The sequence below is a fragment of the Hemicordylus capensis genome, chromosome 2 (assembly GCF_027244095.1).
Source record: "Hemicordylus capensis ecotype Gifberg chromosome 2, rHemCap1.1.pri, whole genome shotgun sequence".
Taxonomy (NCBI): domain Eukaryota; kingdom Metazoa; phylum Chordata; class Lepidosauria; order Squamata; family Cordylidae; genus Hemicordylus; species Hemicordylus capensis.
The window spans coordinates 193,987,900-194,012,510 of record NC_069658.1 but is presented as its reverse complement, the minus strand read 5'-3'; the positions used below and the strand labels follow the sequence as shown (position 1 = coordinate 194,012,510).

The window sequence follows — 24,611 nt, the reverse complement described above, 5'->3', positions numbered from 1 at the left end:
CAAACAGGCCTGGGAAGAAGGATTAGGAAAGGTCAGGGAGAAACACCATCATTCAAAGATGAATAGGCCGCTAACTGGCTCTCCAGCTGTAGAGCAATTCTAAGGCAGAGCTATGTAAGTGATGGGAGAGCGATGGATTACATAGGAAGCTGCCATATCCTGATTCAGACCATTGGTCTATCTAGCTCAGTAGTGTCTTCACAGAATGGCAGCAACTTCTCCAAGGTTGCAGGCAGGAGTCTCTCTCAGCCCTATCTTGGAGATGCCAGGGTAGGAACTTGGAACCTAGATGTTCTTCCCAGAGCAGCTCCATCCCCTGAGGGGAATATCTTACAGTGCTCACACATCAAGTTTCCCATTCATATGCAACCAGGGTGGACCCTGCTTACCTAATGGGGCACGTTATGCTTGCTACCACAAGACCAGATCTCCTCTCCCCATTCCGGGGCACAAGAACCTGCTCTAAAGGTGGTTTCTGGTGAGCCAGTTGAGTGCTGCCTTTGGAATGGAGGACCATTCTGAAGCTCTGGAGAATTTAGCAATTGGACAGAAGACAAGGCATATGGAATGGGGGATATCTTGAATTTGGAGGATATTGCTCGGATGTTCTTGGGAGGAAGAAATTGGCGGAAAATCATACTAAGCCAAAAGGAGATTGCTCTTGGGCTAGCACTGATATCCAATTGTTCAAAACACTCTTACAAGAGTACAGTTTTGCCTTTGGAAAGGCTTGAAAGTGTTTCTTTTGTAACTGAAGCTGGAGGCATTTAACTCTCATAGCTACAACATTCTCGAATGGAAATTTTTGTCATGAGGTAATGGTCTTTGGATAGACCTAGAAGCTAAGGATCCCTATGGGGATCCTCTTTCTTTAATTTCTTACGTTTTTATACCACCCCATACAAAAAAAAGTCCCTGGGCTCTTCTTATTCTGAGGAGGAGTTGACCACCCTCCTGAAGGAAAAGGGACTTATGACTTACTAAGAAAGATGGGAAGGGAGTCCAGCCCTACCCCAAGCCACTAACTCTTCCCCAGAATAATCTCTTTTTCAACAGAAAACAGATTATTCTGGGGAAGAATTAACAGGCCCCCTGGGGTAGGGCTGCACTCCCTTCTCACCTTTCCTAGTAATACATACATTTAAAATGCTTTTGGTCTGATTGACTGGAACTTTACAAACCAACACCCTCATGCATATTCTGGATGGGAAAGAAAAACATGTAAAAGATTCTCGAGGGATGTGGAAGGGAAAGATGCCATCTATACACACCTGGTCTAGGAGAAATGTTGCATAAGAGATCTGGCAGACTGGATTCTTGGAACTGCACAAGGCAGCTCTACCTTGGATCTTTTGGGTTGGAATAGTTATACAGTACTTAACTTGCTGAAAAGGGGACTCTGTCTTACTGTGCTAATGGTGGTCCACTGACCCTTCCAATAAGGCAGTGATGTGGATACGAAAAAAACAGTTTCAAAAGATGCTATGGGACATGAGGGCATATGGGACAAAATATGCATATGGGACATGAGGATTCCATAGGTAAGCCAGGAATCTCCTGAGAGGGATTCCAGATATTTGGGGGGCCCTGTAGCTTTCATATGGATCCGAAAGGAACAGAGCCATTTGGTGTACGTGCTGGTATGGTAAGTGTGCTCTGGATGCATTAGAACAATGAAGATGGAAACTGTATGATGATTTCCCAGCAATCCTGAGACATCCCCAATGAGCCTAATATGGAACACTGGGGAGTCCGTAGCAAACTCTCAAACAGATAACGGCATTATTCATGCTTTTCTCCCTTCCTGTGGGTTTCCTGGGCTTGTTCTAGCATTAGCAATAAAACTCCAAGTTATTACTACGTGCCCAGCACCTCTACGACAGTGCAAACAGAAGGGGTGTGTGCATGCACACACTGAGGTCCAAAATCTGACCCAATAACACCAACAATTGTATGATGGATTAGCAATATAAATGCAAGCATTTGCAGTGCCTAATCCAAGTACAGCTCCTTGCAGCAAAACTGATCCCTTATGCAATTTGGTTGAAAGGTTTATTTCTATCTTGCCTTTCCTCTGGGGAGCTTAAGGCAGTATGCATAGTCTTTTCAGTCAAGCTTCCCTTTCAGGGACTGACCAGATCCCAAACACAGTTTCATGATCTTCAACAGGCTGCTTTCATACTCCAATTGGAGAACTGCAACTTTCTGGAGAGGACAGGGAGTACTGTTACTATACAACACTTGTAGCTTCCTTCCTCAAAAAGCCATTCTTAACCTGTGAACAGAACACTGAAACCATGTGTCCATAACTCCCTACCAGATTCCTTAGGTTTTACAAGGCAAACACAACAGCTATACTTACTATAGTCCTCTGTATCCATGTTATGGAAATCAGTGGAATCTTGAAGGAAACTAGGGTAACTCTGCCTCTGGGATCTGTGTGCCTCCAAGTAATACCTGTCCTGGAAATAAGGAGGGGGGGGAATGTGAATGCATAGTAAATGAGCTAAGTCATGTAAATATTATATGTACATAGAATGATGATACACAGAAAAGCTGCTAATGTCTCAGATGCCAAAAACTCATGACTGTTTCAAAAAATTAATATATAAAGCATGCATACGTACCATATTTACCTGAATCCAAAACTAGGCTTTCTCCCAAATTCTTTGATGTTAGAAATTAGGGAGGAGGGGTGGCATCTTAAATTCAGTGTCCTTTTCCTTTGGGGGAAATAAAGGTACAACCTGTATTTAACCCGTATTTTTAAAGGGATTAATCTTGAATTCAGAATTGTTTCCTATTCGAGTAAATATGATACCTTTGAGGCACATTCTCAGTCTACTGAGGCACTGAAACAGTTGGTTACCACTATCAAAATGGGCAACTTTAAAAAAAGATTCTGATGGACTGAGATGAGATAATTATAGAATTATACCTGTTTTATATTCTTTCATTTTTGTGAGTTCAGCTGCTGTTTGTGCCCTCAAGAAACCATGTGTTAAAAACACAGTATATGTCTTGGTGTGTGTATGTGTAGGGGGATGATGCTTAACTTGCTGAGGGTGGGGGGTCCAAAGGCCTTTAGGGCCAGGCTCCAAAATTACCTAGGTGCACCTCTAGGTGCGAGACCTTTCCTTCAGAAGGAGAGGAGCAGAAGCAGCTGCAAATGAAAGCAGCACAAAGGACAGGAGCAGGAAAAGGGAAACAAGAATGTGACCTAAACACACACACACATCCCTTTTCAGGTGCATGAGATGGCTTGCACACATTCCAAGGCTTTTGCCTAATCTTTTTCAGAACACAGCTGTCCCCACCATAGTAAACAGATTTTGAAATTTCAAATACTCAAAAGAGGCTTTCAGAGGGGGTGCCAAAATGATGGCGCTGATGACCAGGGACAGAAAAAGGAGACCAGAGGCCCACTGCCTATGGCTCTGGTGAGCCAGAACCACACCCCACAAAGTGGACTGCCATATTCTGGCTTTCCAAATCCGGGTGATCAATTTGAATGTTATGTAAATTGGCTTGAAAAATAATTTTTGAGCAGAATAGTGACTGCATGTTTTGCTCCATAACTCCGCTTCTACAAGGGCTAGAGCTTAGCTTCCCCCCCCCCTTTTTTTTTAAATGAAAGCTGAAATCCAGGCAAATCTGGGTGGGCTATGCAATCTGGGTGAGATTAAAATCCAGGTGAAACCTGGAATGGGGGGGGGGCATGGCAACTCTAACTGCCAGCAAGCACCACTGATAAGTAATTGGCCCTATCTACCCCTAGCACATTACCCCTCCAGTGACTGTTGCTGGTGTCTAGCTTACATTTCTTTTTAGACTGTGAGCCCTTTGGGGACAGCAATCCATCTTGTTTATTATTTCTCTATGTAAACCACTTTGGAAACTTTTGTTTAAAAGTAGTATATAAATATTTGTTGTTGTTGCTACTATACCCATAAGTTCCTTCACATCTCCCTTGCCTCTGAGTTGCCTTCTATTGCTACTGTAGGGCCAGCTGGCACTTCTTAGTCAGGGAGGGAGCCTAGTTGCTAATCACTAGACTATGGATTAATAGTCAATCATCTCTGGATTGATGTCAAAAGGCATGTATATTTAAGTTTTAAGTGCCATGCTTCCAAGATCTTTGGATGGCATGGCAAACTATAATCAAGGACTACCATCTCCATACATCTTTATCATCTTAATTTAACATGATTAAAACAATTTTTCCCCATTAAAATCTTAACTAGCAGAACACCCAGGGAGAAGACCATTTTCTTCAGTCTTGTAAAGCAATTCCTTGACTCGGTGAAATAAAAATCCTCAAGTTTGTTTGTTTTTAAGACAATTGGCAAAACTAAGTCTGTTAAAGATTAGTTTAATCTAAGTTCTTGTCTACAAAAGTTCATACACAAGACAAGTTTTAAAGGAGACAGAACACTTTTTGCTGCAACACACTAACATGGCTACACTTGTGAATCTGAAACTAATGTCTAAAATAAAGACTAGCCATTCTATACTTTAAAATGTGAACACATGTGAAAGTGGGTTTAAAATAACCTTCCAAATCCACAAAATATTGGAGTACCTCACTTGCTTATATATACTCATTAAGTCATTTGTAGCTCAATATTTATAAAGAAAACCCTGCAACTTTTGTAAAACTTTCTTGCCTGGTAGCTTGGAGACAGTTCTTAATTGTCATAGCAACCAGGCAAAGAGCTATTTTAGAAGCTTATTTTAAAAGTGGCAGGTGTCCACTTTACTTGCATAATCAACTCAAACAGTCACTTTCCAAGGACCAGATTGCAAGATCAGTAAATTCAAAAAGAGAGTGGGGGGAATCTCACTTTACCAGGAAAGATACCCGTTTTATCAAGTAACATCTCCCACCCATAAAGCTTATCAATTAAGCAAGCAAACAAGAATATGTCCATATCAAGCATGAGGACCCTGAAGTATTTTCCAGTCCTGAATGGTTGCACCTTATAGGAAGCACCTAGATCACAGGAACTAAATTGTCAGTCATGCTGCTCTGCCCACTATACTTTAGCAAACATTTCAAATATACCTTGTAGCTCAAAGTGGTAAAGAAGAAACCAGCAAGTCTTTGCTTGTTGATCCTTCTGAATTAAGAAGCTATTACCAGCACAACCAGAAGATTCTGCACTAGTAAAGAAAATACAAAACAGAGCAAAAGTATATGAACTATTAACTGTTTTAACATTTATAGTTAATGTATACCTCTCCTCATCAAGGCAGGTTATAGTGTATACCTACTACATTTTACTTTGTACAAGAAGTCTGCAAAATCTACTAGGCTGAGGAAATCTGGATGTATTTGCACTAGCATTTATCATTAATTACCTGGATCCCAGGTATTAGGGCTCACTCTCGACTTCACAATTGTTATAGCTGTACTTCAGCTATACTGTGCATGAGATACTTGAAGGAACCAATATAAACATTTCTATAGTAAAATATAACCAGTTCTGTCCTCTTGAGTCAAAGTGGTTAGGAAAATCTAAGAGGGCATTGAAAAGGATCCAGATTTTAAAATATGGATCTCATTCATACAATGTTGTAAAAAGAGAGTAGAAAATCAATTTTCGCTTTTGCAAGAATTACATTTAACTTACATAGTTACCTTGAGCCTCCCTAGTTCTGTCCTTGTATCATAAGCAGCAACTTTAATGTTTTCCCCTCCTTAATGCATTTAAAATACTAGATATAAAACGAGTTTTTGTAAGAGCAAGTTATTTAAAATATTTGAAAGGAAAATGTTTTAGAAGCAACATCAACCATTCTTCTGTGTCCAAAATTTTGACAATGCTTAATATTTATACAGCACATTTTAAGCTTTACTTTAGTAACATAAAACAGTACAGTATTACCCCATTATTCTAGAGCACGTCTGGGAGAATAAGTTGTTCCCAAACCACCCAGTGAATTCATGGGAAAGAACTCTGAGATAACAGCAATGCAAGAGCAACCCTCTTAAAAATGGTAAAGCCACAATTCATGTCTCTAACAAGAAAACAAATTACTTCTTGTCCAAAGGTGGGGATGGAAGAATAAACTACAATGACCAAAGACTGTCCTGGTATTGAATGAAAATTTCAATTTGGGCCTTTCCCCTAAACCACACAGGAGCGTTACCAAAAAAGACCTGGATAGTATCCCCCATAACTTCAAACACAGGGCAGAGAAACTCTGTACTGACTGACTGCGGCCTTAGGAACGGGGGTGGGGGGGGTGGGAGTCATGATCCTCCTGCTCCATGTCTCTTCGAAAGATAGGGCTGGGACAGGACCCCTCATCTCCCTCAAAGAGACACGCCCCAGCCGCCCACATGCAGGAAAAGCGAAAAGAGAGGAGCGCACGTCGTGAATCTCCACAAACGGGCCCGCCATGGAAACCGTTTCTCAGGACAGAGAGATCGCACAAGGTAGAACAAACTCCCAAGAATAACTAATTGCTTAATATAACTAAGCAATTAACAACAAAGACATGAAGGAGTCAAGTTTAAAGAGATTGCAGAGAACATCCTTACAGGAATTAAGCAAGCGTCGCCCGCCCCGCACCAGAGGCCATCAAAGCTGGTTACCAAGGACCGCGTGCAGAATAAATGCTTTCTGAAGGTCACTTCCGGCCGCCAGCGCGAGGGCGTCGCTCCGCTTCCGCCTGCTGCCGCGCTAAGGAGAGCCCTGCGGCGCTCGCGCCTGCTTCTGCTCCAGGGAGCTTCGTTGCTTTATCCTGCTTCGCGATTTTTTCGCCTCAGCCCCGCGCAGCTGCGCGAGGTTTCACTCACCGACACAGACGCGTTAGTTTGACCAGGGGAACTCGGGTCGATCGGCACACGAGTCGGGTGATTTTTCAGAAAGGGGAAACTGGGTTGGAAGCGGAGCAGGTGGTAGAACTTGGTTCTGCCCGCCTGTGTATGGCAGCAAGTGTGGGTTTGACGCTTATAGTTTATGCCTTTCACTATTTAAATTTTGTTTATCACTATATGGTTGCAAGGCAATATTAAGGCTTTGGGGGTCTGGGACACTTAAGTGCCCCACTTGCTGCAGTCTTGTACGCACGATCAGCACGAGTCGAGTGCAAAAACCGTATTGATTGAAATGTGTAAGTTATTATTTATTATTATTAATTTAAAATATTTATACCCCACTCCTCCAGTGCACTACTGCTCGGGGCGACTCACAACAGTAAGATAGACACAGATACAATAAAATAATAAAGTTAACTAATTTTTTAAAAGTCAGAATTATGTAATATTACACGACATTTCATTACATAGTGTGTAAAAATCACAAGGACAGAAATATGGACTGCACTTTATTTTTAAAGAAACATGAAATTGCATGATGTGAAAATCCTACTCAAAAGTCAACCTTTGCTACAACAGGCACAGTAAAAACTCAGCACCAGAAATAATTCCAAAATAAGCTTACCAACTGACTCAGGAAAAACCTGCTCCTGTGCCTTTAGCAACAGGGTTGTTGAGAGGAGAAACTTAACCATGTACACTGCTCCGGCTCCTTGGAGGAAGAGCTGAATATAAATGTATAAATAAACCGGTTTGAAGAAATCAGCAAGGAAAGTTATTGGCAAAAGGGTGAGACAAGTATTTGCTGGTGTTCACAGATTAAGTTGCTGACAAGGAGCAGAAACTGGTAAGGATTTGGCAATTCTGTTGTGAAGTAAATGCAGGCAAGAGGAAACAAAATGATCAATTGCCCATTCTGCTGCTCTTGCTATCATTATTCTGAGGCAAAAGTCATTGTTTCTGCTGCCCCAAAAGTGAGTTGGAGTAAAATAACCTCACATAAGACAGAGGCATTCAATGTGTCCTGAGATCTTTATAGGCTGTAAGGATTTAAGAACAGTCTTGCTACATCAGTCCCAAGGCCTGTCTAAGCCAGCATCCTGTTTTGCACAGTGGCCCACCAGATGACACTGAGAAGCCCACAGGCAAGAGGTGAGGGCATGCTCCCTCCTGCTGTTGCTTCCCTGCAACTGGTATTTTAGAAGTATCGGTGACTTAAAGTGACTGGTGGCAAAGCAAAAGTTTTAGACACCCCCCTCCCTCCTAACCTTTTCTGTTTGGGGCTGTTTTTCTTGGTGGGGGCAGTGCGGGTGCTCTGTAGAGCTTCATCCGTCCTTCCCTGAAGGACTATGGCAGCTCAGCTTCTCATCCTTATTTCGCTTAAAATGAGCTTTCCCCGCTCCCAAAGACGCACACACCTGAGGAAACATAAGGCAAGACTCCTTCCCCAATAGGTATCTTCCCCCAAGCAAAAGCAGGCACGGGCAGGAGATAGGCAGGAGCCTCAGTCGTGGATCTCCCTCCGCACAGCAGTAACAAGACTCCTATTGGCTCAGGGCTGCAAGGTATCGTCGTCACTCGTGGCCTTGTTCCCCCGTGAGTTAACAGCAGCGCAGCAGCTGCTTTCCCCAATTCAAACGAAAAAAGGCGAAAGACATGGTGGGACCGCTTGCTTTTGCAACGACACATGTAATTTGCTGCCAGCCTGCCAATAGGAGGAGCAATTACAATTTGGGCGTGAGGCTGAGACAGATCCGTTTGCACTTCAAAGCCGTGATCATGGTGGGCGGGCGCGCCTTTCGTGCAATGAGGGCAAGTGCTGTTGGGGCATCTGGGTTAATCTGGCCCTGAATAGTTGGAGTGAGGCCAAGGGAGGAATGGCATTCTGGGAGCATGATCAGTGGAAGCGGTCCCTCCAGCATGCTGGGAACAAGATGAAGGAAATGGACAATGAGACCTACTGGAAAAGCCTTTAGGAGAGTAATCATATCCATTTAAAATCACATCCCATTGACTGAGTAGGACTTCCAGGGAAGATTGCATTGAATCATGGTGCTAGTGGATAAGAGCAACTGCTTCACACATGGGACAATTTTAATGCACTTGCCTTTGCACTGAATGTAAAGCCTTCTCACCTGCACATTTTTCTTAAAGTTGCTCTGCAAAGGGTATGTGAAGTTGTTGACTGCATGTCTATTCTCTAAATGCTTTGGGTAGAGTTTCCCTATTTTCCATTTGTTTCAGATGAATCAAAACGCCTGATCCATTTTCTGATTTTAAAGCTGTGATAATCACAGTAAAATTGCTTGCACTGTTACTCGGTGACCCATAAATGTCATTGGCTCTCAAACAGATAGAGTTTTCGGTCAAAGAAATGATAGGTTCTTCCAAGAAAACAACCCAAAGTCAAACTTTATTCATTACTTTCATTTATTGTGAGGAGGGGGCTGTTGCTGTGCAAATCATCTGTTCTGTTTGGTTTTGAAAACCTGTCAACTGAAGGTGAAACCAGCTCAGACACCCCCACCCCTCGCCAGTTGTTTTAAAATAAGTGATTTCTCGCTTTTTTCTGTTTAGTTTTATCTCAATAGAAACTAGCTACATCTTCTTATATACACACACATGCATATCTTTTATTCTGCACTCTAGCTGGAGTTACCACCATTTCCCCCCTGGTGGAGTACTGTGCCTTTAACAACTGTATGGCAGGCAATAATTCAGCAGGTTTTACAATTACTGAATCACACTACTGGGAAAAGCTACATCTGTTGAATGCTTGCCCTTTGTGCTGCTGTCAAATAGCACAGAAACCTTGCGGGGGCAACCTTAGCTGGAAACCAGGTGATTTAGCAAACTTTTTATGAAAGGCCTATTTCTTTTATTGGCTCTTCTTCCAATTCTGCAGGGAGTTCTGGAAACACTCCCTCAAGCATTAGGATTCTACTGTTGAATGCCAGGTCAGTAAATGCAAAAACATCTCTTATCCATTATATAATTGTGGATGAGCATGCTGACTTGGTATGTGTGACTGAGACCTGTTTGGATGAACTTGGTGGAGTGGGTCTCTCCCAGATCTGCCCTCCAGGTTTTATGATCCTACAGCAGCCCCACCTTGAGGGTTGGGGAGGAGGAGTTATACATACCTGCCAACATGTCCCTATTTGCCCATTCATGTGAATGGGAAAATAGGGACATGTTACTCTGAACATTTTGCCTGCCTTGGGGGAGGTTTCAGAAGGTGGTGCTGGGGGATTTTTGCTCAACTCCTTGGCCTTTGCCCTATGGGGTCCCGCAAAGCTCAATATTGTCCCCCATGCTGTTTAACATCTACATGAAACCACTGGGTGGGGTCATCGGGGTTTGGACTGAAGTGTCATCAATATGCTGATGACACTCAGCTCTACCTTTCCCTGACATCAGATCGTAGGGAAGCAATACTGAACTAGGATGTACTGAATTGAGAGCTAGAGACAGTGATGGGCTGGATGTGGCTAGCAAACTGAGGTTAAATCCAGACAAGATGGAGGTGCTGCTGGTCAGTAGAAAAGCCAATTGGGATCGGGTAATTCAAGTCGCTCTGGATGGGGTCATACTCCCCTTGAAAGAGCAAGTGTGCACCTTGGAAGTGTTGCTGGACCCAGCTATGCTTTTGGATGCTCAGGTGGAGGCTGCCTTTCCCCAGCTTCGGCTAGTGTGCCAGCTGCAGCCCTTTCTTGAGAAGACAGATCTAGCCATGGTTAGCATTGCCTTAGTCACATTGCAGCTAGATTACTGCAATGCACTTTAGATGGGGCTGCTTTTGAAGAATATTCAAAAACTTTATTTGGTGCAGAATGCAGCTGCCAGGGTTCTTTCAAACTGCTCGCTTAGAGCATATTACACCTATTTTGAAAGAGCCACACTGGCTGCCAGTTTGTTTCCAGATCTGTAGTGACCAGTATCCTCCACCCTCTAAAGCAGGGATTCTCAACATGTGGGTCCCCAGATGTAATTGGACTTCAGCTCCTATAATTCCCAACCAAAGGCCACTGGAGCTGGGGATTATGGGAGTTGAAGTCCAATAACATCTGGGGACCCATACGTTGAGAATCCCTGCTTTAAAGAGTTAACAGGAAGTGAACTCTTGTCTTGACTGACAGGCTGCTGAACTCCAGGGCTCAACCAGTTCACCAGGTGGGTGGGACCTGAGTGCTGCAGGGGTAATTCTGTGAAGAAAAAAGGAAGTCTGTGCTGGGAGCATGGAGGAGGACATGTGGCGGCAATGCAGTTTGGCTGTAGATCCTTGTAAGACAGGATTGTAGGAGGCTTGAGTCTCATCAGGAGTTTCAAGGACAGGAAGTCAGGGCTTTGGCTTTGGGAATTCAGCATGGGAAAAGAGTGTTTAGTCAGACTTTGTGTCAGAAATTTAATTTCTTTGGTGGGTGTGCTTTGCATTGTCCTAAATATCTTCTTTGCAACTGAGTAACTAAGATTTCAAGGAGTGCCACCTCAGAATCATCTAGGCGCTTTTGAAGTATTCTTGTAATGAACTAAGTATTTTTAAGTGTATCTAAAAAGCTAAAAGCCTCAGATGGAACTAGTCTGTAGTAATTTTAATAAAAAGTCTTTTTTTTCTGTTCTTTACTTTTTACAAGCCACCAAGGTTTGGTTATTAGCCCAGCAGGAGAAAGGGGGACTAGAAGGGGTATTTCTCTGGTGCAAAACACATCTTAATGAGAGCTTGGACAAATTAACAGTTAACTCCACTTGCAGGCAGACACCTGGGAGAACAATTGGATTTATACACTTGCTTGTTAGCAAGGCAGAAAAGGCGAATGGGGATCTTTGATCACTCCAGTTCCTGTAGCCTGTAGGAGAGATCTGGTGGCAGCTGTAGTTTACCAGAATCTTTTCCTTCGCTTTCTGGGTTTTGAAAGTTAAGGGTTTTTAATTGTTCATAGGCAGCTTCTCGGAGTACACTGCAGAAATGACTAATTGCTGATAAGAGTCATTCCTGAGTTAGTTGACTGAGAATGCTGCAAAGAGCTGGTTAAAACCACTTCAGCCAGTTTATTCATTAACTGACCTGATTCAGGGAAGGAAATTTCCACACACCAATTCGTCACAGGATTCAATTCAAGGTCCTAGTTATTACCATTAAAGCCCTTAATGGTTTGGACCCTGGATACCTGAAGGACCACTTGCTCCCAAGGGTTTCTGCCCACCCAGCTCTCTACACAATCACGTCCCCATTCTCCTACCTTGATGTTCAGACTTCAGTCACAATTGCTGATGAGGAGCGTGCTCAGTTCTCCTACTCTGGCTGGGAGCTTCTTGTGGTCATGCGAGTTAGCCTATTCGCTTTTGTGTGCAGTTTGAGGTCTGTTCTGCCACTTCATAAGAATTATATGACCTTGCTCTGCTGCATAGGTGGAGCAACCTAAGACACTGACTGGCAGTAACTCTCACCTGGGCTAACTCAGCAATGTGCAGCAGCTCTGTGTGAGCATCAGCAATCCCACTAGGGATTATCACTTCTGCATGAAATTGAACCCACCTGTGTATGAGGTGAGGGACTTGCAGATGCTATGCCTGCTGTTTGTGGAGTAGGGCCCTAGAGAATAGTTGTCCTGCAGCCTAGGCGAGGGAGCTGTACCATTTAAAGGGCCCTGTGGCACCACAGGAAGCAGGTCAGAAAGAGCCATAATAAGGAATTGTGCTTAATAATTCAGCACGGATCACGATCACCTATTTATGTCCATGTTTCCGCACTTTAGGATTTATCGCCATCTCCTTCATGCCTAAAGAGCAGGCGAAGCCAAGACTAGAAAACATTAACAGTAGCTGCAAACATTTAGGCCAAGGTTGCACTTTGCCATTTGCCTGAGGCAAATAGTACTCGCCCCTGGGCAAGTTTTGCTTGAGTGGGCTATATGTTAGAGGCAAATTAGGTTAAGGATGACTGTTACTCTGGCAGTGTCTGCAGTAAAGATCACCACACATGCTTTCCACTTTACTTTAAAACAAAATGGTATTGAAAAAGGTACAGAGTCATGTCCTCAGTGCACACATATGTAGTGTTGCTAGGCTGTATCTGCATTGTTCCTTTTCAATTTCCCGATGCTACGCCTGCTCCTTGGGCTTGTTGTCCATTCCCTTTTCAGCCTGTTGTAGCTACTACGTATCTTGCATAGGAGGGGTGAATGAAGCAGTGCATGGAAGCAGCCACAGCGGTGTTGCACCCTGCAGCATCAGGAGACTTGAAGGTCTCTGAAGAGCAAGCTTACCCCTACGATACAGGTTACCTATTCTACGTTAAAGTTGGCAACCTCTGACGTGTAAATTGAGGAGGAACAGGGGCCGTGTTCAACTCTCCCTCATGCAAAGATGAGCAAAACAGGTTGGTAACATGAGACACACCCAAAGGTGTTTGTACAAGATTGGGGTACTAGTTGTCCAAATGCCTAGAATTTCCTTATGTGTTGTGACTGGCAAAGGAGTGCACAAGAGAATGTGCCTATCTGAGTAAAATCCCATAACCTTAGCTTGGTTGGTGAGGGGAGCAAGGCACTAGTTTTGCAGTTAGCAGCCCTACAGCTCATGGACGTGAAGTGCTCATCCTGCTCTGGAGGCATTTTTGTTTTGACCTTCTCAAGGTCGTTTGGGAACAGGCTAAATCCCCTGTGCAAAAGAAAAGGTGGGCTTTGGAAAGGGAATTGCTCTCTTGCTGCGGTGTGCCTTTCCAGGCAGACTTGTGTCGCAATTCAATAAAGCCTGAAGTAGGGCAGAAGGAACCTTGACAGGTTTGTGTCAAAATAAAATTACAGGGGGGAATGTTGTCTGTGTGCAGTAATCTTCCTCTTTTCCACATCAGTGGCTTTAAAAATGCTGTGTGTCTCTTGCAAAAAGCCTGCTGCTAGTGTAATTCAAAAATGCAAATGGCTGATGGAAGCTACAAAGACTTTGTAAGAAGTCACATTTAAACAAAAGTCTTAAGTTAAGGAGAGCTGGCTTGAATTAGATATAACTGCTCACATTTGATTAATCACCAAGAAGCAGTTTTCTCTGGCCACATGGTGGGAGTGTTGTGTAGGGGCTGGAGAAACACAGTCTTTCTGTCTGTTTCCTACTATACTCTTTTTAAAAAAGGGGGGGTGGGGGACGTTTTGTGCTTCTGTGACTTTCTGCATTGAACTAGACATGAGATGGTCACAGAGGTATCACGCCTAGCATGTTTTGCAGTTTTTCTGGTGCTCATCCTGTTTTCCATTTGTGCTAGGTGGGGTGGGAAGGGTTGGCTGTCTTGTGCTTATCCTGGGCATGCATAGAAAGTGGGAGGGAAACCTGAGTCTTCCTTTTAAAAAATTATTTAAATTCTGTTGTAAGGCAATTATGACAACTCTCCCCATATCCAAAAGTGGCAGAGGTGGGGAGAAACAGTAGGCTCATTCACATGTTATCTTCAACACTTGTAGGAGTGTACACAGGTACAGGCTTGTAGGTACAGATACAGAAAGTACACTTCCTATCTGTACCACCCATTTGAAGGGCCTGCATCCAGGTTCACTTTTGAAATGAACACAGGTACAGTCATTCACACAAACGTATTTAAGTGCACATACATCTGTATACCTGAACAGCATAATGTCTGAATCAGGCTAGTATTGCTAACCTAAGGCAGACCTCTGGAATGAAATCCCAAGTTTACTCAGAAGTCGGTACCATTCAGTGCATTCAGTCAGTACCCGAGGCAACTGCCTCAAATCCACACACCCCCCCCCCATATAGATACAACAAATATAAAACACGATCTTAGGAATTTAATACTAGTGGTTATTAGGTTACCCATGGTTGGGTAACCAACCATGGTTATTAGGTTACCATTGAGAGGGTGGTGGCTGACCAGCTCCAAGCAGTCTTGGAGGAAACGGATTATCTAGACCCGTTTCAAACTGGCTTTAGGGCAGGCTATGGGGTTGAGACAGCCTTGGCCAGCCTGACCTTCACCAGGGAATTGACAGAGGAAGTGTGACTGCTGCTTTTTTTGGCTCTCTCAGCGGCTTTCAATGCCATCGACCATGGTATCCTGGATCGTCTGAGGGATTTGGAGATAGAAGGCAGTGTTTTACAGTGGCTCCACTCCTATGTCTCAGTCAGATTTCAGATGGTGGTGAGTTAGTTACTCACTTTCCCAGAAAACAATGGGGATGTCTCCTAATATCCAGCTGGTATGCCTGCCCCCCCCCCCCGAAATCTGCTCACACGCAGCTGAAAGCAAGGCTTGACATTCCTATTTGACCACACACCCCAAAACAGGCAGCAGCCACTTGGGCTATGCAGTAACATCATAGCTGCTATCTTTGAACTGCACACCAAGCTGAATGGCTGGTGGGATGTGCTGAAGTTCGTAATGATTTAGGAAAGCACCAAGAGGAAGCTGCCCACTCCAGTTACAGGGTAGTGCAGAGTTTAGCTGTTGCAGTTACTTTAAGAATACGCATGGAGACTGTAGTGCAATCTAAACTAAGTAGGTTTATTCATTAGGTACATTTGAGATAGGAAAGACCTATCCTAAGTATAAACTACATAATGAATAGATGGGAAGAGACATGCTTCCTCTCTAAGAGGAAAGGAAGAGAACTGTCTCAGCACGTCAGAATAGAGACAAGCAGGGAAGGAGACCCACACTAACTACCAATGCTCCTAGTGGTCATTAGGATAGTCAGTGCAAAAGGTCGATGCACTGGAACTCCATGTCCAAAAGGATTTTGTCAAGCCAGCACCCGACCTTGGTGGAATGGGAAAGGTGGGGAGGGCTGTGTAGTGAGCAGAAGCATTTATTTACTACTACTTTGATTTATATACTTCCCTTCCAAAAATGGCTCAGGGTGGTTTACACAGAGGAGAGGAGAGCTGGTCTTGTGGTAGCAAGCACGACTTGTCCCCATAGCTAAGCAGGGTCTGTCCTGGTTGCATGTGAATGGAAGACTTGATGTGTGAGCACTGCAAGATATTCCCCTTAGGGGATGGAGCCGCTCTGGGAAGAGCAGAAGGTCCCAAGTTCCCTCCCTGGCTTCTCTAGGATAGGGCTGAGAGAGATTCCTGCCTGCAACCTTGGAGAAGCTGCTGCCAGTCTGTGAAGACAATACTGAGCTAGATAGACCAAGGGTCTGACTCAGTATATGGCAGTTTCCTATGTTCCTATGGAATAACGAATAAATAAGATGGCTCCCTGTCCCCAAAGGGCTCACAATCTAAAAAGAAACATAAGATAGACACCAGCAACAGCCACTGGAGGGATGCTCTGCTGGGGGTGGATAGGGCCAGTTGCTCTCCCCCTGCTAAATAAAGCGAATCACCACATTAAAAGGTACCTCTTTACCAAGTTAGCAGGAGTGTCTGCCACTAGGACCAGCCTGCCAGTGCTCTGTCTTCCACTCACCAACATACTGGAACCAGAGAGCATCTGCTCTGCTCTACATCTCCAACCAAAGTTGTAGTGTGGACATAGTGGTTTTTACCTGGGGTAGTACCAAACCTAAAAACTGATATCTCCTTTCCAAAAGTGTGCTTCCTCTCCCACAAAAGATTTGAGGAGTTGCTCCTCAAACTTCCCCTCTTTCTGCATCCCTGGAGAGTCGCATGGGTGAGTGGAATAATTGTAGGAAGGGCCATGTCTGTTCTGCGCATCAGAGTCAGAGATGGGAAACCAGTCCTGAATAGGCAGCGAGGAAGCAAGGGTGCTAGTCCCCCAGAGGCTAGAGCCTAGCAAGGCTGGTGAGGGGTTGCCTAGAGAAGCCAGGGCTGCGTTTCCAAGGTTTAGTCTGGCTTGGCAAACCCCCATCCTTCCCTGCGCCTTGCTCTGTTCCACTCATCCTTCACCCTAGTAGGCACAACTTCCGTCTTCAATGCAAAGCTGCCGCCAGCAGTATCTTCTGGGAGTATCCAGCTCACGAGAGATTCGTTGGCCGCTCTCGTCGCAGGAATGAGGAGGGAGGTGATCAAACTCTTTATCACTCTGGGCTGCTGGATACTCAGCAGGGTGGGGGAGTGACAGGTGACAGGGATGTGATCGCCCCACTCAAAAGGATGGATCTAAACAGGTTGCATTCCCTCTGTCCCTCCACACAGGTCATCCCACAGGGTGACCAAAGCAGTTTCTGTTCCAAAGCCAGGCTTGAAGCCTTATTGAAATGGATCTAGATAATTAGTTTCCTCCAAGAATGTCTGGAGCTCGTCAGCCACTACATGCTCAAGCACCATGCTTGAGTACTTCCTTTTGCCAGTCCTAAATTTCTTGGCAATTAGTTACATGGGATGACCCTTGGTTCTAGTGTTATGTGAGATGGAGGAAAGTTTCTATCCACTTTCTCCACACCATGCATTATTTTATAAAGCTCTATCATGTCTTTCCTCAATCTTTTTTCTAAACTAGAAGCCCCAGGTGTTGTAGCCTTGCCTCATAAGAAAGGTGTTCTAGGCTCCTGATCATCTTGGTTGCCCTCTTCTGCACCTTGTCTAGTTCTACAATGTCCTCATTAAAATATGGTGACCAGAAATGTACGAAGTACTCCAAATGTGGCTGCACCATAGTTTTGTATAAGGGCATTATATTAGCAGTTTTATTTCAATCCCCTTCTCAATGATCCCTAGCATGGAATTGGCCTTTTTCATAGCTGCTGCACATTGAGTCAACATTTTCAATGAACTGTCCACCACAAACCCAAGGTCTCTCTCCTGGTCAGTCACTGACAGCTCAGATCCTATCAGCGTATATGTGAAATTGGGGTTCCCCCCCCCAATATGCAACACTTTACACTTGCCAGCATTTAACCGCATTTGTCATTTTGTCACCCATTCCCGCAGTTTGGAGATCATTTTGGAGCTCCTCACAATCAGTTTTGGATTTCACTACCCTAAATAGCGTCACCTGCAGATTTGGCCACCTCGCTACTTACCCAAACTTCTAGATCATGTATGAATAGATTAAAAAGTACTAGTCCCAGTACAGTTGATTGAGAGACCCACTTCTTACTTACTTCCATCGCGAAAACTCTCCATTTATACCTACCCTCTGTTTCTGGTCCTTCAACCAGTTACCAATCCACACATGTACTTGTCCCCTTATCCCATGACTACTACGTTTTCTCAAGAGTCCTTGATGAGGAACTTTGTTGAAAACCTTTTAGAAGTCCAGGTATACTATGTCAACTAGATCACTTTTATCCACATACTGTTGACACTCTCAAAGAACTCCAAAAGGCCTCAGCAGGGCCTGTTCTTCTATGTGCTTTACAATTTAACTAGTTGACCGGGCGCATAGCATCTGCACCCCTAGTTCTCCCTGGCTACCCCCCCTTCAGCCCCTTCTCCCTAACTCTTCCCCCAGGTGTCTCTAACCACCGCCCACACTCCCGCTTCTCTCCCCCCCACTCCCCGCTTGTGGTTTCTGACTGGCTTGCTGGCCCGTTTGCTCCTGCTGCCGCTTCCTCACACTGGCGGCATGCAGTGCCTGCCACAGCTGGTCCCGCCGCCGTCCACGCACCCGTCCGCCATTTCCCTGGGCAGCAGCTCAGTCTCACGAATCCTGCCGCGCGTGAGCTCCACCGCCCAGCCAATCCGGCACCTCGGCTTCCCAGCCAATCCGGCGGGTTGCCGGGACGCATCCCCACAGAGGCACGTCTACGGGGATTAATAATATAGATCCTTGAGAATGCTTCCCCCGTTTTCCTGGATCGGATGTTAAGCTAACAGGCCTGTAATTTCCTGATCCCTTTTTGACCAGAAAGGGAATATTGGCCACAGGCCTGTTACCAGCTGAGCTTATTCTGCCCACTCCCAGAAGCCTCCCTGGTTGCAACTGCATCTCCAGGCTTGGAGATTGCACTTTTGCTATACTCAGGAGCTGCATCGCAATGTGAGCTCCCAGTCTACGTTATACATGGGGACAAGTCGCTTAGTTGGCAGTGGACTGGCCACCTCTAGATCTGGTTGCAAGCCCCATAAATTGGAAATGGGGTTAGATCCACACCCTCTCTTTCTGTGAGGGGGCCCTAGCTAAGCAGACTCCAGAACTAGCTACTGCAAGTGCCTGGCATTCAAGATCATTTTTGGACTTGGAATGAAATCTAAACTCCCCTCTTCCTCTCACAAGAGAGATAACACCTGTTGTTAACGAAGCACTCAGGTCAGGAAGTGAAGGCAAATAAGACAGGAGACTCCATTACAATAGGGATGAGGCAGTGACGTAACTTTGAAGAGGTGCCCATTGAAACTCTTCCTAGCACAGGATGCTCTGGATGCACCTGCACACTCCCATTGTCCTCACAATCAGCCTTGCATCGGTTACATTTCAACCTACAACCACAAAAGCAGAAACTAAGATATTGAAGATCTTGTACCTATGGGAATTTTGGGGTTAGGTTTCTCAACCAGTTTTAAAGTGCTAAAAGGTAACCCGAAGGGGGAAGAAATAGCAGTACTACCACACAGTATGTTGAATCCTCTAGCACCTCCAGGATTGACCCCTCAAATCCTCTTTATTTTGCAAAAAATACTCTAAATATTGGGGGTAGGGAAGCCCCAACATGGCTTCATGTTGGCTCCAAGGCAGAAATGACACTGGAAGTGTCAAATGCATGGGCAGGAACTGAAGTGCCAAAAATCACTCCTGCAATAATGGAAATTAGGGATGAGTAGAACCGGTTCTAATCAAATCCGGTTTGATTTGAACTGGCATGGTTCAACTGGTTTGAGCAAGACCCCTAAGAAGGGGCCTGGTCAGAGTTTGAGTCAAACCGGGCCTGGTTTGGATTGGCCTGGTTTAGGAAGTTTGTAAAGGGGAATCCGGTAAGGACTCCCCTTTAAAAGCAAAGGAAGAACCTTAGCAGCTAGACAGGGTTGAAAAGGGTGGACAGGCACCTTACGTGCAGTGGCTCTTCGGTGACGGAAGCTCCCCAAGTCCCCGCTGGTGCTCTTCCCCCATCAGCCATTCTGCCCTCTGTGCATGCATGGAGGCCATTTGCATTGTCTCAGTGCTGGTGGGACCTGGGTGAACCTTTACAAGTGTCCTTAAGTGGGTCGACCTGGTTCAGGTGCATGGCCCAAACCACTAGCCGGCTCTAGCGAACTGGTTCTCGGACCAGCAGGTTGGTTCCAATTCAGCTTGAATTTGAACTGCCAGGAGAGATTCTGTGCACACCACTAATGGAAATCAGCTGTCTGTTGTCTGACCATGAATAGCTGAAACAGTGTTAGGAGAACCTGCAGGAAATGAGGGTCTCCTGTACTACTAACAAGAAGTTTTGGTAAGAATTAATCTGTCTACTTTCTATTATCTTAATTGATAATTACCATCTTCAAAAATTAGCCCACTTGTGCCTCAAATGTCCATGCATCCGCCATCTTTAATTTGGGTGGATGAGATCACAAACCATGCCATTGAGGTGTCCCTACAACTGTATCAAATCTGGTTCAAATTGGTCCGGGCATTACATCTCCATGGCGGCCAACTACTGGAGATTTCTTGCAATCTTACAATGCTTTACCAATCGGAGGTAACAGAACAGAAGCACTGTGGTGATTGGGCAGTGGTGATTCCATATGCAGAGAGGGAAGAGGAGTGGGTAGCGAGCCAGCCAGTGAGAGTGAGTGGCTGACACTAAGCAATGAAGCAGGGACTGTGGCGGGGGGCAAGGAGTTCAGCTAGTTTATTTTTATTTTTATTTTAAAAGCCCATAAAATGAGTCCTGATACAGAGGTAGCATACTAAATTATAAAATATTTTGCTTTAAAAGGTTGTGTCTTGATAGTTGATTCTGGAAAGTTGTCAGATGACCCTGTAACAACATGTGGAGTTGAGCATTAATTTTGCTACCAACAGGGGTGGCTGATAGCAGTTTCCAAACCCTCTTGCAACGCTCTCCTGATGCTGATAATACCACAGAGAGGTTCTGAAAAGAAGTACCTCCTTTGTCCTACCAAAAAAACCCGACCAAAAAGCCCCGCGTTTTCTGTGAACAGGCTCCCCATCTAGATCTAGAGTGCAACACAGGTAAAAGGTTGAAATCCCTCTCCCCCATATCAGATTCTCAATCCATAATGGGACCCCACAGCTGCTACCTACAAAACACGAAACTGCCAAACCCCCAAATGCGCTTTTAATCACCATGTTAAAAGGTGCCTCTTTGCCAAATACTTTGGTAGGTCTTCTTCATACCTTCAGAGGAAAGGAAGATCTGGATTCTCGTTCCTTGCATTCGAGCAGCTACTGTAAATATAAGGAGAGACAGACAAGGACATGCCTGTTAGGAAAGAGTACAAAAAACCAAGAGCATAACTTATATCTAGCTCTTACTGTGCTCTTCAAAGAAAGGTCTTTCCTTCCTTCCTTCAGCTGCTATTACAAAAACCAAGTGGACTTACTGCAGCCCAGGGGTTCCCAATAGGGGGTACTAGTACTGCTAGTGGTACTTTTAAGAGCTTCCAGGGGGTACTCAGTCTTCTTGTCTTCCCATGCTGCAGCTGTGCAGTTTGTTCCCCATCTGAAGATCACCAGGGACTTTTACATACAGTATGCTTTACTGCAAATTTACGGGGAGGCTTTACTAAGAAGCCGAAGTTGTCCCAAAAAGCTGACACAAACAGTGGATTTTACCCCGGATATAAATTGGGCTACACTCTTAACGCGTAGTTAAAAACCTGAATTGTGTGTGAAACTACTCCCTGATAACTTACAGGGACTTCGAGGTAAGTCTGGCCAATATGTGAGCGCACCCCCTCCATTCCGGAGGAGATATGAGTTAAAGGTTTTTAAAAGCCCTGTGTGAAAAACTTCCAGTTTGAAGTTGATGTGTCCTCAGTGATGTGCCCACTGCAGAAGTGGAGGGAGGAGGATGAAGACCCTCTCTTCCTCTGTGTCCAATTGGCTGGCTATAATGTGCTGAAGCTCTATGTCCCCTCCTCTCAGCCTGACTGTCAGGCTTTAGGAAATTAGCACCAAGTACTCTTATTAAAGAGCCACCTAATGGCACAGCGGGGAAATGACTTGATTAGCAAGCCAGAGGTTGCCGGTTCAAATCCCCGCTGGTATGTTTATGGGAAACACCTATATCGGGCAGCAGTGATACAGGAAGGTGCTGAAAAGGCATCATCTCATACTATGCGGGAGATGGCAAAGGGAAACCTCTCCTGTATTCTACCAAAAGACAACCACAGGGCTCTGTGGTCATCAGGAGTCGAGATCAACCACACACTTTACCTTTTACTCCTATTGAAATTAATTCAGTTCCATTAATTTCAATAGTACTCGTGAGTAATTTAGTCTCAGTGTAAGCCAGTGATTAGAGTAGCTCCTCTCATAACTAATTACTAAAGAGTGAGTGTGTGTATGTGCGTGCGCGCGCACACACACTCACACTATATCTCTCTATCTCTCTATGGGATATCTGAGGTGAGGTGAAGGTTTGCCACAGAAGGCATAAGCAATGGTATGAGCGGGGTGGGGAAGGTTTGCATTTACAGCAGTTGCCACTGCCAAAAAGATTTTTTTTTTGTAATGGTGGTACACTACAAATGGAAGAAAGAAAGGAAGTTGAATGGGAGGGGGAAATGTTCGTTTCTAGAACATAGGCCCCTTCAGACCTTGCTATGCCACTTATCCATTTTGCTGCCTGAGGCAGATGAGCACACAAACCCCCACCTGCAGGTGGGTGCTCAGCATTTACAGGCCATGCTGCTGTAATAGCAGCCGAGACACAGGAACCCTCTCAGACTATGGCACCAAGCCAGGCAGTGGTGGCGGGGCATCCCAAGCTAGTGTCTGGGTGGCACTGGGAAGAAGGCGGGGAGGAAGGCAAAACAAAAGCCATGTCCCAACAGGGCAAGTAAGGGCAGCAGCAGTGGATGAGAGCAGTGTTCCCTCTAACCGGGATTCCCAGATGTTGTTGACTACAACTCCCAGAATCCCCAGTGCAATAGTTTTTACTTGAGGATTCTAGGAGTTGTAGTCAACAACATCTGGGAATCCCAGTTAGAGGGAACACTGGATGGGAGGGTGGCACTTATGGCAGTGGGGGCCCAGCAGTTGCCTTCTCCTGTGCCCCTCCCTGCACCTCACGTGACCATCTCACCCGCTCTCAGGGAAAGGCTGCCATGTATGGGGTTCCCTATGTCCAAGACTGCATACCTCTGCTTTAGAAGTCTTTGTTCACTTAACAATTTTTACTACTCAAGTAACCTAGCTAGCGACTTAAATCCTTCCTCAGGCCTAGAACTGTGGCTTTCAGTTACATAGTTCATGCATGTTTGCTTATTTATTTCTTAAGCAGCATTGTAAAAAAAAGTGTGTGCGCGTGCACATGCATGCATAAATAATCTCAAATACCGGACAAATAGTTAAGTATTTTAAAGATGTTTACAGAAGGCCAGTGCAGTTATTGAATATATAGAGAAGCCATTGTTTTATAGTTCTAGATAATAGATCTGAATGTATAACTTCCATCAGGGTATATTTATATCTTGACAGTAAAGTAAAACCAGCCTACCTATTTGTTACCGGGTGGAAGATGGTGCAGTTGCCACAACTGAATTGTGCAGAAGCAACTTTTACTCACCCTGAGTCACCATTTGGAGCCATGCAATATAGCCGTCTGCTCCCAGAAGTCAAAGGAACATAGCCTCCTCTTGCAAGCACCTTGGTGCCATCGGAACCTGAGCCTTTGCCATGTGCCAGCCCAGCTAAGACCATAGCAACAGGGGAAGTTAGTCTCTCTCAAGTGTCTGCAGAAGAATTAAAGACTCACCTGGCACCAAATATAAAAGGAGGAGCAGGAGACGCATCAGCATCTTGGAAAGAGAATAGTTAAAGATTATAACACCTGCAGAATGAGAATTTCATAATTCTTTTAAGGGGAAGGCAGAGAAGAAGTGTTTTACAAATAAAAGCCCATTTTCACATGCTAGCCTCTTTACTTCCCACCCAACAAATTAAGAGAACCACAGGAATGAATGGGTCCAGGAAGCAGCTGTCCAATTCACTGCCACAAAACAAGATTCTCCCCATTTTCATTCACATGAAATAGGATAATGCCAGCTCTAGCTTGAACTTGCTTTCAGAACAAATCTGAGTATCAGATCAGGGGCTGGGGGACAACACCACACAGCAGTTTTGTATGAATATGTTTTGAAGAATAAAACTGCAAGTTTGCTCTGGAGCCAAACATTGTTTGTCATTAAACTTGGAAGAATACCTTACTGGCCCATACAGTGATAGGCTTTTCCTCCTCAACAAAAGCAGTTAACATCAAATCTCCACTTAATTATAGTACACAGACAATAGGCCTCTGAATAGCAGATGCTTGGGGACAAGATTCTCCCTTCATGGTCTCCTTGTGAGCTCCCAAGAAGCATCTTGTTGGCCACTACTTGTAAAGAAAATACTGGAACAGATAGACCCTTGTCTGATCCAGAAGGTGTCTTATAGATGGCAAGTTGCCAAAGAGGCATATTTCCTTACAATCAGGGCAGCTTTCCCATGAGGCAAGGTGAGGTTAGAGCCTCAGATGTCAAGTGTGCCTCAGGGCAGCAAGTGCCGGTCCCCAGCTGCAAGCACCACTCACCTATCTGCTGCCTCTGCCACCCTGGTGTTCCCTGTCCTGCCCTCCCCCCTTCTTCCCTGGCCCTGACTGCTTGGCCAAGGGTTGGCACCAAACCAACCACGCTCCCTCCTTGCTTTCTAGGTGCGTGCTGGCTCCTGTTTTACTGCCACATGCTTTCCCAAGAACCAGAAGTGGCAAGAGCTTGGTGC

At 44.9% G+C, this 24,611-nt stretch overlaps 2 protein-coding genes and 1 long non-coding RNA gene across 35 annotated transcripts in view; 1 reads left to right on the top strand and 2 right to left on the bottom strand.

Moving 5' to 3' along the window:
• The window catches only part of LOC128343016 (gametocyte-specific factor 1-like), a 44,485-nt gene extending 32,187 nt beyond the window's left edge, over positions 1-12,298 (bottom strand). The window contains exons 1-4 of one of the 19 annotated variants that reach the window (XR_008315310.1): positions 6,548-6,724; positions 5,066-5,163; positions 2,628-2,723; positions 2,363-2,462 (exon numbers count right to left, since the gene is read on the bottom strand). Coding sequence is in view for 17 of the 19 variants with exons in the window: in XM_053291330.1 (XP_053147305.1) it covers positions 2,363-2,462; positions 2,628-2,630 (103 nt within the window). In the remaining 2 variants the exon portion in view is untranslated. Of the gene's footprint in view, positions 1-2,362; positions 2,463-2,627; positions 2,724-5,065; positions 5,164-6,547; positions 6,727-8,244; positions 8,449-12,066 lie in introns of those variants that run through there. The other 18 variants (XR_008315308.1, XM_053291330.1, XM_053291331.1 and 15 more) reach the window with 18 other exon arrangements.
• LOC128343018 (uncharacterized) lies at positions 9,632-23,761 on the top strand. The gene is made up of 3 exons (XR_008315311.1): positions 9,632-9,783; positions 12,970-13,205; positions 23,331-23,761. It is a non-coding gene; the product is annotated as an uncharacterized LOC128343018 (long non-coding RNA).
• Positions 20,505-24,611, bottom strand: part of GTSF1 (gametocyte specific factor 1) — a 35,600-nt gene continuing 31,493 nt past the window's right edge. For 7 of the 15 annotated variants that reach the window (XM_053291327.1, XM_053291325.1, XM_053291319.1 and 4 more), the window contains 3 exons: positions 23,608-23,682; positions 21,024-21,074; positions 20,505-20,643 (listed from right to left, as the gene is read on the bottom strand). In XM_053291327.1, coding sequence (XP_053147302.1) covers positions 20,573-20,643; positions 21,024-21,074; positions 23,608-23,682 — 197 coding nt within the window. In that variant the 3' untranslated portion in view covers positions 20,505-20,572. Of the gene's footprint in view, positions 20,644-20,972; positions 21,075-23,607; positions 23,683-24,611 lie in introns of all 15 variants that reach the window. The other 8 variants (XM_053291323.1, XM_053291322.1, XR_008315306.1 and 5 more) reach the window with 7 other exon arrangements.